A 14,067-nucleotide genomic window follows, 5' to 3' on the forward strand; every position below is an offset into this window, starting at 1 on the left:
TGTAAGTGTTGTCAGCACATACATGCGAGGCATAATATTTATAAAGGACAATATGGCCATCCTTACAGGATAGGAGTGCTCCTACTATTTAACAAAGTGTTTTCCAATAAACTGAGAGCAGACCTGCAATGAAGCAGTGATAACCACCAGGAACGTTCTGGCTTATCTTCTGCCTAAGGTGAACATTTTAAATGGTGCCCTTTCCCAAGGCTTGTACAAATAAAGGGCTTTGCTGTTCTCATAAATATCTATCCATACACATAAGCAGTGCCGCTATTTAGTGCCGCTACTTAGTGTATTAAAATGCAGTCCACATAAATTACATTACTATCCCGCATGCACATTGAAATGTATATAAAGTTGCAAAGGAACTTAGGTGGCAGACAAAAAAAATAATACTGCACATCACACCATATAGTACAAATGATAAATGTCATTGCGCAATATAAACAGCAAATGCCAATTTACAATGCATTTATGAATTTTTTTTAAATAGGCCGTTACCTGCTGGAGTAATCCCAGCAGGTAATGAGCCCTATTTACTTACTGATCCCCGCTGCTGCTCACGGCCGCCTGGGAAGCGGAGGCAACTCTGATCAAGAGCAGGGACCAGTAAATAAGGCTTCCGGCCTGCGAACCCCAACAAACACTGCTATCATTATACTCCAGGGTCTGAAAAGACCCCGGAGTATAATGATTGAAGGGCCAGGTGAGGGAACATAAAAAACACTAGTACTTACCTCTCCTGTGCTCCAGGAGTCTTCGTGCCTCTTTAGGTCTAGTTCACATGGGGCAAGAGGGGGCAGATTTTGGCACGGAATCCTCCTCAAAATCTGCCCCCTCACAATAGAGATCTATGTAGACCGCTAGCGTTCTTTTTCCGCTAGCGATTTTTTCCTGCTATTGGAAAAAAGAAGCGAGCTGCCTTTTCTTCAGGCGGATTCTGCGGCTGATTCAGCTGCGGTGTCCACCTCGCGACAGCACCCTCTGGACTAGGCCCATTCATTTGGGCCTAATCCGGAGCAGGATGCCGTGCACTGCATCAGCATCCCGTCACGTCAGTCGTGACAGAATGGTGCACAAGCGGAATCATCGTGTGAACTAGCCCTAAGTGACGTCCCAGAAGTCACGTGGGCCAAGCCGGCATAATTACATACCGTAATTTTATATAAATTTACAGTATGTTGGTGGCATTTTATGTGCCAGGCAATATTTGTCTATACCTGTGTATTGAGCCCCAGAATGAATTTTACTGGCGGGCCCTAGACACTCCAGTCCAACACTGTATGTGTACTGCAAGTACATGTTTGGAAGCTGCTGAAATGTACACAGTTACATAGAGGGGTTATTGGTGCCAGAAAAGGACCATTGAATACACCAGTATTTTGTAGGTGCCAGCAGGAAAGATGGAATTTCTCCTAAGCTGATGGGCTGTGTGTTGGTTATGGTGGGGAGGAGAGGAAGTCCGTGATAGACCTGACTGCAGAGGGAACTGCGGATGTTTCAGGGACAGCAGCATACATCTCCACATCTCAGTCTAGAGGCTGAACTCTACATGAAGCAGTCATCACTGCTAGCATAGACAGTGAAGCGTAAGGCAGGCAGCCTGGAAATGTGCAGTGCCAGCTCTAACCTAGAGCTCAGACACGTGATGTTAGACATTGTTTGACCTTGCTTGCTGTTGTCCTTATGGCACATGTTGAAGACAATGCTCCATGAGAGAGTAATGAATCTCAAGGGCAGTTAAACTAGCTAATCTCTGTTGTTTTTGGATAGAAGAGGAGGAATAAAATCCAGTGTATATGCAATGACAGTGAGGATAGAAAAATAGAAAAAAGTTACCTTTCAACAAAATAACAAGAAAAGGAGGTTAGAGAGTCAGAAATCTGTAATGCATTGACAGATACAGAAAAGGAGGATAATTTCCTCTATGTGAACATGCCCTTAGGCTGGTCTTACACAAATGTAATTTAAGTCCACAAATGGTCCGCAATTGCGGGTTTTCAATTGTGGACCATTTGTGGACACATTGTATTCAGTGCAGCCTCTTACACCACCAGATATTTTATCCGTGGTGTGCTGTGTCGTGACCGAGGTCCGCACTGAATACCGCAGGTCGGCATAGGCCGTGAATTCACGACACTACACGGACTCGCCCATAGAACTCTATGGGCGCGTGCGGCAGGACATGGGCGTCTGCGGAATTTCTATTTGGAGTAAATAGTAGTGTTGCTGATCAGCTACTTGCGGATTGTAAAACCAATACGGTCGTGTAAGACCAGCCTTACTGTTCTGTGGCTTTTAAACTAAACTGTTTGGATACATTAAAAACACAAAGAAAAACAATTAGAAAGTTTTTACAATAAATGAATTAAACACATCAAAACTATAAAGAAGCGCTTACTCACAGGTAGCTGTTTCTCTAGACAGATGCTAAAATTTTTGGTTTGGTTGGGCTTTAGTTTTTTCAGAGGAATTCTTGTTTCACCAATAAATTCATTGTGGCGGAATTTATCCTCATCACAAACTGAAATTCTAGACACAGACACAAAAATAGATGTCAGAAAATTTGTTGTCAAAAACATTTACTATTTACCTTATACACACTATTACAGTACAGCATTTATAGTATAGCTAATATAACTATATTAGTGAAGTAGCCATTGGGAGACTATTATGTAATGGAATACTTCTATCTACAAATGTAAAAAGTGACAGCCTCAATGCTGTGAATCAACATCAACAATAGGGATTTGGATTACATAAAGATGGCACAGTGAGGGCTCGTTCACATCTGCGCCCGGCACTCCGTTCTGCAGGTTTCCGTTTCCTGCACAAAACTTTAATCATTTGAATGGGTTTGAAAAATGTCCGGCCGTGAGCACCGGTGAGTGTTTAAGCTCTCTGCAGCAAAACCGTTTTTTTAAAACCGGACACAGAGTCGGACATGCAGTACTCTGTGTCCGGTTAAAAAAAAAAACGGTTTCGCCACGGAGAGCATAAGATGCTCACCGGCGCTCACGGCTGGACTCGGCATGACAGGTTTTCGTCTTCTGCATGCAGAAGACGGAAACCTGATAACAGAGTCCAGACGCTGGTGTGAACCCAGCGCAAGGAAATTTTCATTTACCATATCATGAATGTGTAGGGGAAATAATGAAAACTGACGTGTGACAGTACATATATGCAGAGAACACATGAACACTTCTCTGCAACAGTGAGTACCTTCACAAAGGTGTCAGACACTGTCAGTGCTTTTATAGCATTGCTGCCTTCAAAAAAGAGGTGTTATGAGTAGTTTCCTCTTTTCCACTAATGTGCTTTTATTTGCATATTCATTACCCAGAATTCTTAGCAGGACATGCATAAGTCTCTGTACCAACTCTTCCTAATGAGACACATAACCCGTCTGACCCATGATAGGTCCTAAAATGAACTGGATTCAACCCGAAGAACAGATAAAAGAGGTGTTTAAGGGGAGATATATGATAAACCTTTATAAATATATAAATAAATGGCCCATATATAAGAAATACTGTGAAAAGCTGTTCCATGTGAAACCCCCTCAAAAGAAAAGGAGGAACTCCCTCCGTCTGGAGAAAAAAAGAGTTTAACTCAAGAGCTGACAAGGCTTCATCACTGTAAGAACTGTGAATCTGAGGAATAGCCTGTCCTAGGAGCTAGTCATTCAATGACACACTATAAGAATGCGTACCCTAAGTACAATACAAAAATTTACCAAATATCATAAATATTATTCTACTTTAATACACTACAATAATGATATCAACACAGAGACATCAATAAAATAATAGGTTACAAAATGAAGCATCAGAGAAGGTCGTGGATATCCAAATAATTTCACAGTTGTTAGGATCGAAGTACTTGGACTTTTCATGAAGACAGGGAATTATCCTCTCCGTTGCGGTTTTGGAAATCGCAGCATGTCAATTATACCTCCGGAAATGCCAGCGGTTTTCATATAGGTATATTTGAGGCAGAAAGTCCGCAAAGGAAATCTTGTTCCAGAACCAACCATACACAAAACAAAATGAGAGATTTGCCTTTCGCTACAATGTCATTCTTTTGTACAAACAGGAAATGCTGAGTGAAATACCGCGGGATTCATGTGGAATAGGCTTTTATATTTCCAATTTAGATCTGATGTTTTCTGATGCGTAGAATTATCTTTCATTTATTGCCACTCAGATGTGAAATAATTAACATTACAGAAAATGCACCTTGTTTTCATATGTGAACATGGCGTTTTTATACTAAACGGAGCATTTACAAGGCAGTAATTACAGTCATTCATTGCAATTTGCATTTATGTCTATGACGCTTCCGTGGTATATTTTTGATGTGAATGCCTTTGTAGGCTTCATTTATCCTTAGAGCATGATGTGTATGTCCTGGGTGAACTCTTCATCTTTAAGTATATAAGGCTTTGGAATTGATTTTTTTTCACCAGGCTCAGAACTCTACCACCTCAGAAGAATAATATGTAACATATTGGCTGGCATTAGGGTTATTGATTACTTTATCATCACTTCACTAATGTTAGCATTTAATGTCTTCAGGGAGAGAAAATTGCTTTAGGGTTTCTAAGTGTAAAGCTACATTCACATGACAGTGATGAGTGGCCGTGTGATGTCCATTTTATTTAACAGAAGCTATACACCAGCATTAAATTCAATGTCAGTGAATGGGAGCTATTCACATGACTGTTATTTTGTAACAGACTGTCAAAATAAAGGTCAGGTCCTCTTTTTATCCGTTTTCACACTGTAATGTATGGAGGATCCATTAAATTGGTGTCCCATCGTTTTGCACTTCAGTCATCTAAATGTAGCCTTATTCTGTCCGCATCACTGAGGTTTGGCTCACACCTCTGTCTTTTTAGAAACATCCCATCAAAACAGTTATGCCAAGCAATAGATCATTGGGCTGAAGACATAATATTGGTCTGATGTCCCACATGCTATGTTGAATTCCAATAGAAACCTATGATATGTTTGCAGCCCTTGGCACCTTTTCTTCTTAAATCGTTGATTTTCTGAAGATGGACACTGTGTTATCGGAAACATTTCACATTATCTTATGGCAGTAAACAGAATAAAATACAACAAGAACTGAGCAGATGAACCTATTGTATGCTGTCTCTACTTTCTGGAAAATATATTCTGATGCTCAAGCAGAAGGATCAAGGAGGCTTGCACTCATCCTCAGAAGAAGTGCTGTCATCAAATTTGTGAATTTTGTGTAATAATGGTTAATAGCCATTCAGAAGTTTCAACCATTTATATATAGAAGCGATAAGTGGAAGGGAAGAGAGGAAGGCAAGGATAGAGTAATAGGTATGAACAACAGAGCATGTGTAAGAGAGAATAAATATATTTATATACTGTATATTATGTCATATATAAAGTAGCCACTTTATTTTATTTATTACTAGCATCTGCCCATGACTTCGTCTGCATGTTGTTGGCGTCAATTATCCTCCTATATTCAGTAATGTCGATGGTTTGCCTGCTCCAGCGTTTCAGCACCTCTTAAGCTGTCCTGCTGCTGAACGTGCCTGTGATTGTTCTGGCATCTTAGCTGCTCGCTGGGACGCCATATAATGAGTGTGTTGTTGGTGTTGATGATCCCCCTGAGCTCTGCTTGAGGAGAATTCTGTTGACTTCTGGCTACCTTCATAGCTGTCTGTGTTTTAGAATTTTGCAACAAATTAGATTTTCTTTTTCCCGGCATGTTTAAAAGTAGCAAACTGCCAATTTGGATTAAAGGTGTTTTCCTATCCAGTGTGTCAGCATGTTGCCTGGAGCAGATCAGATAATATGCAAATGCATGTACAGAATGGACTGAGGGTTAGCTAAGTGTTTACATAGAGATATAACAGACCTGGCTTTATCAGAACCTGGGATAAACTGCTGCCATGAACAATTTAATATAGTATGTGAGCATAAATTCATAAAAGTCATGAAGCCATGTCATTTACTGAGATAAAAAGTAGCCTATGTGTTAATCGAGGTTACAAACTATCTATGTGCTAAATTTCATTCAAATCCGTTCAGGAGTTTTTGTGTGATTGAGTAACAAACACACAACTTTCACATTTATAATATTAGTAGGATAACAGAAATACAAGATACTGCTGACTTCCAGTGTATAAAAAAAAAAAATCAGTTCATAGTCATGTGATTTACAGTCCATGGTCATGTGATGAGCACACAGGTGCACAGCCTGTTAAACAGCCAATTGTCTGATTACTGGGCTGTGACTATTACAAGCTGTGCACCTGTGTGTACATCACATGACCATGAACTGTAAATCACATGACCATGGACTGTACATCACATGACTAATAAATGATTTTATTTTCCACTGAAAGTAACAGAATGAATGATAGCGAGCAGAGATCTAGAAAATTGTGAGGAATTCATACAGAAAACATTGGAAAATTCTAGAACTTTTCAATATACAAATAATAATATTTTTCTCTCAATATTTATCTGAAACTGGAAAACCCCTTTACATGTTTACTAAAAAAAAAAAAAGCTCTTAGAAAACTTTTCAGCTTATTGGAAAAACAAATTCTTTTAACCATTTTTTTATGTCAACATCTGAATCTCAGATCATTTCTGCTAGCAGTCTGTAGGCATCTAAAGCCGGTTCAAATTACATGTCACATATACCGTATTTTTGGACTATAAGATGCACCGAGGTTTTAGAGGAGAAAAATAGGAAAAAATTGTGAGGGAATGTGCAGCTGGAGGGCCATAGGTTGTGCAAAAGTCTTGTATGTGGACAGCAGTGTTGCACAACCTGTGTGACTCTGCAGCTGTTGCCAATCTACAGCGTCCATCATCTCAACCTGTCCAAGTGTGATGTGTGTTGTAGTTTTGCAACAGGTGCAAGACCACATTGACAGGTGGGTCTGCAGTGGAATTGTTATGCCTATGTTAATGTGGGACACACCAGTCACGTGATGGAGGCACATACAGGCGGTGTAAGCTTTCTTCTCCTAACATGTCTGCATCTCCTGGCCCCCACACAGTACAATATGCTTCCTACAGTGGCCCTACACAGTACAATATGCTTCCCATAGTGGCCCCACACAGAATAATATGCTTACCCAAACACAAGCCCCAGCAGTGATGTCTGGGGTGCATAACTTCAACCACAGGCCTGTAAGAACCCGGAAAAGAATCCAGGGGATCATCGGAAGCCCAGGAAAGATGAGTATAAGTGTTTGCTATTTTTACTCACCTTCCTTGGCAGATTATGTGTATAACAATTTCTATCATGGTTCTATAGGGTTCCAGCCATCTCCAGGCGACCTTTATCCCCCTCCCCCCCAAACCCACTACATTCAAACTATAAGACATACCCCCATTTTCCTCCCAAATTTGTGTGTGTGTGTGTGGGGAGGGGGGGGGGAAGAAAAGTGCGTCACATACTTAAAAAAATATGGTATATATATATATATACAGTCCTATGAAAAAGTTTGGGCACCCCTATTAATCTTAATCATTTTTAGTTCTAAATATTTTGGTGTTTGCAGCAGCCATTTCAGTTTGATATATCTAATAACTGATGGACACAGTAATATTTCAGGATTGAAATGAGGTTTATTGTACTAACAGAAAATGTGCAATATGCATTAAACCAAAATTTGACCGGTGCAAAAGTATGGGCACCTCAACAGAAAAGTGACATTAATATTTAGTAGATCCTCCTTTTGCAAAGATAACAGCCTCTAGTCGCTTCCTGTAGCTGTTAATCAGTTCCTGGATCCTGGATAAAGGTATTTTGGACCATTCCTCTTTACAAAACAATTCAAGTTCAGTTAAGTTCGATGTCGCCGAGCATGGACAGCCCGCTTCAAATCATCCCACAGATGTTCAATGATATTCAGGTCTGGGGACTGGGATGGCCATTCCAGAACATTGTAATTGTTCCTCTGCATGAATGCCTGAGTTGATTTGGAGCGGTGTTTTGGATCATTGTCTTGCTGAAATATCCATCCCCGCCGTAACTTCAACTTCGTCACTGATTCTTGAACATTATTCTCAAGACTCTGCTGATACTGAGTGGAATCCATGTGACCCTCGACTTTAACAAGATTCCCGGTGCCGGCATTGGCCACACAGCCCCAAAGCATGATGGAACCTCCACCAAATTTTACAGTGGGTAGCAAGTGTTTTTCTTGGCATGCTGTTTTTTTGGACACGATGCATAATGCTTTTTTGTATGACCAAACAACTCAATCTTTGTTTCATCAGTCCACAGGACTTTCTTGCAAAATTAAGCTGGCTTTTCCAAATGTGCTTTTTCATACCTCAGGCGACTGTTTGTGGCGTGTTTGCAGAAACGGCTTCTTTCTCATCACTCTCCCATACAGCTTCTCCTTCTGCAAAGTGCGCTGTATTGTTGACCGATGCACAGTGACACCATCTGCAGCAAGATGATGCTGCAGCTCTTTGGAGGTGGTCTGTGGATTGTCCTTGACTGTTCTCACCATTCTTCTTCTCTGCCTTTCTGATATTTTTCTTGGCCTGCCACTTCTGGGCTTAACAAGAACTGTCCCTGTGCTCTTCCATTTCCTTACTATGTTCCTCACAGTGGACACTGACAGGTTAAATCTCTGAGACAACTTTTTGTATCCTTCCCCTGAACAGCTATGTTGAACAATCTTTGTTTTCAGATCATTTGAGAGCGGGCTGTCCATGTTCGGCGACCATCAAACTTAACTGAACTTGAATTGTTTTGTAAAGAGGAATGGTCCAAAATACCTTCATTCAGGATCCAGGAACTGATTAAAAGCTACAGGAAGCGACTAGAGGCTGTTATCTTTGCAAAAGGAGGATCTACTAAATATTAATGTCACTTTTCTGTTGAGGTGCCCATACTTTTGCACCGGTCACATTTTGGTGTAATGCATATTGCACATTTTCTGTTAGTACAATAAACCTCATTTCAATCCTGAAATATTACTGTGTCCATCAGTTATTAGATATATCAAACTGAAATGGCTGCTGCAAACACCAAAATATTTAGAACTAAAAATGATTAAGATTAATAGGGGTGCCCAAACTTTTTCATAGGACTGTATATATATGGAGCATTTTTTCCAACCTAACTGAAAATTTTTCACAGTACTAAATATCTTTCTCTCATATACAAATATATATATATATATTTGTATATGAGAGAAAGATATTTAGTACTGTGCAAAATTTTCAGTTAGGTTGGAAAAAATGCTCCAAAGTAAGAATGCTCAAAAATAGAAGCGTTGATTGTAAAGATGAGTAAGCCTGTTCAAAACAAGTTATGAGTTTTCCATAAATTTCACATTCAGCTTAACCCCAATTTTTTGGAATTCTCCACCTACAACCTACAATAATACTTTGGGATGTCTTTAGACTGCAGAGTATAATAAACAGAGGCACAGGGGAGGTGAGTAAATAAGGCAGTCTTACCCACTTCATATGGTCTCTATCATGCATCTAGTGTGGGTACCCATTTTCTTTAGGCTTTTGTTTGATTTTAGTGACCCCCAGGAGCAGGTTGATGTTTTGATCTGTCATGATGTTGGTGTGCTCCGTGTGACATTTGTGCCCCAAACAAAGACCTTACTAGTCCCCTATGCTCATTGATGTTATTCAGGAGGCCATAAGAAGCCTGAAGATGACAGGGGCCCATACAAGATACCACAACAAAACCCAGAAGAGGTGAGTAAGACTGTTTATGTTTACTCACTTCCCCTAGACCTCTGTTTAAATATACTCTAAACTAGAGAGAAATCTAAATCAAATCAATATTTGGTGGGATCACCGCTGTCAAATCAATATCAGTTCTTTAAGGTATGCATATAGCTTTGGTACTGTAGGCGAAAGGACCTTACATTTGCCACATAGGCATATGAACTACAAATAGTATTGCATATTTCATGGGGCCAGTATATGAAGTTCCATATAAGCCTCTAAACACTAGATATTGTTTCTTGCAGTGTTCTTAAGACAATCTATAGAGATCTACAGGCCATATCCATTAAAGAGGACCTTTCATCTGATTGGGCACAGGCAGTTCTATATACTGCTGGAAAGCCGTCAGTCGGCTTTCCCGATCTGTGCCCCGGGTAAAGAGCTATCAGTCCCGGTACCGTAGCACTTTACAGTCAGAAGGGTGTTTCTGGCAGTCAGTCAGGAACGTCCTTCTCCAGCCCTTCTGACTGTAAAGAGCTACGGTACCAGGACCGATAGCACTTTACCCGGGCACAGATCAGGAAAGTCGACAGTGCGCTGAATTCAGTGCACTGTTGGCTTTCCAGCAGTATATGCCTGTATACTGCCTGTGCCCAATCTGAAGAAAGGTCCTCTTTAATGAAAATAAATAAGGCCTGGCCTTTTCATAATTTATCCACAGTATCTTGTGTATGTGCGGTGCACTACATTTATTGTGTTATAGTTTTTACACTTTACTCTTCACTTGAAATATGGGACCTTGTCTAAACCCTGAATAACAGCCTAATACTATTATCCCTCTTAGATAGGATGTTACAGTTGTCACTATGTTATTGTAGGTAGCCAATTGTTGGTTTGGAGCTGCAGATGCAGCGAGTTAGAAACTTTATGAACTGTCTAATAGCAAATGTGATATCCTATGACAGTGCCATATTTAAAGACACTGGCTGTCTCATATTAAAGGCAAAGAATACCAGTGGAGAAACTGTATCTATGGCTGAGGCCCCATGCAGACTTACTTGTTTTTTTGAGCCAAAGCAAGGAGTGGTGTAAGGGAATTGCTAGGACAGCAATTCCCAGTAACTGTTTAAACCCTGGGATGGGGCACAAGAGACAGTGAGCCCTAAGCTGAAGCTTCCAACTTTCCCTTCCTATTGCCAGACCCTATCCTAGGTAATAGGCGACAACCACAAAGACAGTCCCTCAAGACAAGATGAACAACAACAAAGGGAGGTCAGCTAGCCAGGGTTCGGTAACAGTAGAGCGATGCAGTGCAAAATCAGAGTCCAAAAGAATAATCAGTAGGGAAGCCAGAGGTCAAGGATTAGAATACAAGTAAATAAACAGCAAGAGATACCAGCAAGCAAGAGGCAATAACCGGCACCAGTGTGACTGTGAGCCAAGACTAAATAGGGAAGGAAGAACCCGCCCTGAACCTGACAGGAAGGCAGGCTGTCAATCACGGGCAAGACAAAAATCAAACCACTGAATGGACAGAGGGAACAAGGGCAGAAGACGGGTGTGGTGCAAATCCAATTACAGAACTAGAGCCGTGTTCACACAGTGCAACTAAAAACTTTAAGCAGATTATCAAACTGCACACGCCTCCTGCGCCACAGCACGCGAGCAGAGGGTGGCGCAGAGGCCCGAACAGGCAGAGATGTTACAGTACCCCCCCTTTTATGAGGGGCCACTGGACCCTCACCAGAAAAAACAGTTCTAGAGGGATTCTGAATTTTCCCTGCCTTGTATTTTGGTTCTGCTTGAACCACAGACGCTTGAGAACCAGGCAAACATTTTTTATTCATCCGGCGTTTCTGATACCACCAGGTTTTAATACCGGAGGGGCGCTCCCAACTTTTAGTAGCTGAGACCTTCTCCTCAGTGACACAATCTACAGAATGTAAATCAATACAGTGAGATGAGCACTGATCTCCCCACTTTACCAACTCCTTTTTACCCCAATCAAAAATAGGGTTATGGAGGTTCAACCAGGGGAGCCCCAAAATTATATCAGAAGACAGATGCTCCATAACAAAAAAGCCTATGACTTCAGTGTGTGTCGATCCCACTTGCAAAGAGATCAAAGGAGTTTTAAAACGGACTTTACCCCTGGCCAGTGGGGTAGAATCCGCTCCAGTAACAGACATAGGTGTGTCAAGTGGCAAAAGCTCAATGCCCAAAGATTCAACAACTGAATATTTAATAAAGTTTGCTGCAGACCCAGAGTCAACTAGGGCCTTGCCAGAAACAGATCTGTCCCCAGAGGACAAAGACACAGATAACAACATCTTATTGTTATTCCCCCCCAAATACCTGGTTGCCTGAGTGGTTCTTCTGATTACCACTCAGGCACTGAAGTTTTTGCGCAGGTGACCAGGGTCTGATAGAGCAGTCTCGGATGACATGACCAGAGGAACCACAGTACAGGCGCAGGTTATTCCTGAGACGATGCTCTCGTCGTGTCTTGGCGTCCACAGCTCCCAGTTGCATGGGTTCCTCTCCAGAAGTGATGGGAGGAAAGGTAAGTTTTTCAGAGGAAAGAGAGGAAGAGACAGAAAACTTGGAGGAAACAGGCCTTACTCTCTCTTTTAAATTTTCCCCAATCTTACGGTCAATAAGGACCACCAAAGTCATGGCCTTCTCAAGAGTAGGGGGATCTGGGTGACCAACCCAGAGCTCCTTAACACGATCACATAGCCCTTGTTTAAAGTGAGCCTTTAGCGCTGACTCACACCAACCTGCCGTTACACTGTACTTACGGAACTCAGAGCAATACTCCTCTGCAGAGCATTTGCCCTGCCGCATGGTAAGGAGTTGAGATTCTGCAAGCGCAATGTGGTCTGGTTCAGCATAAATAGAGCCCAGGGACTTAAAAATTTTTTCCACATCAACCCACTCCTCAGCCTCAGTAGGGAGTTTAAGGGCCCAAGCTTGTGGGTCCCACTGTAAAAGAGATATAACCACTCCCACCATTTGGGCCTGAGTCACATCTGGATTAATCCGAAAATACAAGCGACAAGACTCCCTGAACGTCTCAAATTTTTCACGATCCCCTGAGAAACGATCCAGGAGTAACATCTTAACCCTAGGAAGGGAAGAAACAGCTGGGGATGGTGCAGCAGCCTCAGTTAGGGTCTGAACCTGTTTTGCTAGCTCAGCTACCAGGCCTGTCAATCCCTCCAACTTGGCTGCAATGCACTGAATAGGATCCATGCTTATCAGGAGAGAAGCAAAGGCAGTAGGTTTTGGGCAGGTTATTATGCAAGGGAATTGCTAGGACAGCAATTCCCAGTAACTGTTTAAACCCTGGGATGGGGCACAAGAGACAGTGAGCCCTAAGCTGAAGCCCCCAACTTTCCCTTCCTATTGCCAGACCCTATCCTAGGTAATAGGCGACAACCACAAAGACAGTCCCTCCCTGAATACGTGAAACACAAAACGCAGACAAGACGAACAACAACAAAGGGAGGTCAGCTAGCCAGGGTTCGGTAACAGTAGAGAGATGCAGTGCCAAATCAGAGTCCAAAAGAATAGTCAGTAGGGAAGCCAGAGGTCAAGGATCAGAATACAAGTAATTAAACAGCAAGAGATACCAGCAAGCAAGAGGCAATAACCGGCACCAGTGTGACTGTGAGCCAAGACTAAATAGGGGAGGAAGAACCCGCCCTGAACCTGATAGGAAGGAAAGCTGTCAATCACAGGCAAGACAAAATCAAACCACTGAATGGACAAAGGCAACAAGGGCAGAAGACGGGTGTGGTGCAAATACAATTACAGAACTAGAGCCGTGTTCACACAGTGCAACTAAAAACTTTAAGCAGATTATCAAACTGCACACGCCTCCTGCGCCGCAGCATGCGAGCAGAGGGTGACGCAGAGGCCCGAACAGGCAGAGATGTTACAAGTGGATTGAACAAAAGTGAGAAGAATAACAGCTTCTTATATATTTCCCATGCCTTTTGTAGCCATTATTCGCAGCAAAACCTGCAAATACAAATGCTATCTTTCTGCAAAGTGGGGCCCTAAAGGGGTTAATCAGGTTTTGTCCACTGTATAGTTTTGGCACTGGAGGCTGCTGAGAATAGCTGATTGGTGGGGGTGCTAGGTTCTGATATTGATGTTTGTATATTGTCACAATGTAATGTTATTGCTACTTGTAATGGTAACTGAATTTGAGACTTGCAGCTTGTTTAGTATAGAACATTTGTTCATGACTTTGGTTGTTATTTAATGATTATTATGTCCCTTTTGTAGCAATTAGTTTATAGGTTCTCTGGAAGGGCTATAAAGAGGGAACGCTTAATGAAATGCATTT

The 14,067-nt window shown here is 41.8% G+C and overlaps 1 protein-coding gene across 2 annotated transcripts in view; it reads right to left on the reverse strand.

Annotated features, from left to right (window-relative positions):
* DOC2B (double C2 domain beta) overlaps positions 1–14,067 on the reverse strand; it is a 528,819-nt gene that overhangs the window by 105,370 nt on the left and 409,382 nt on the right. For both annotated transcript variants that reach the window (XM_075264915.1, XM_075264914.1), the window contains one exon: positions 2,409–2,535. In XM_075264915.1, coding sequence (XP_075121016.1) covers positions 2,409–2,535 — 127 coding nt within the window. The remainder of the gene's footprint in view (positions 1–2,408; positions 2,536–14,067) is intronic.

The sequence above is a fragment of the Leptodactylus fuscus genome, chromosome 2, assembly GCF_031893055.1.
Source record: "Leptodactylus fuscus isolate aLepFus1 chromosome 2, aLepFus1.hap2, whole genome shotgun sequence".
Taxonomy (NCBI): Eukaryota; Metazoa; Chordata; class Amphibia; order Anura; family Leptodactylidae; genus Leptodactylus; species Leptodactylus fuscus.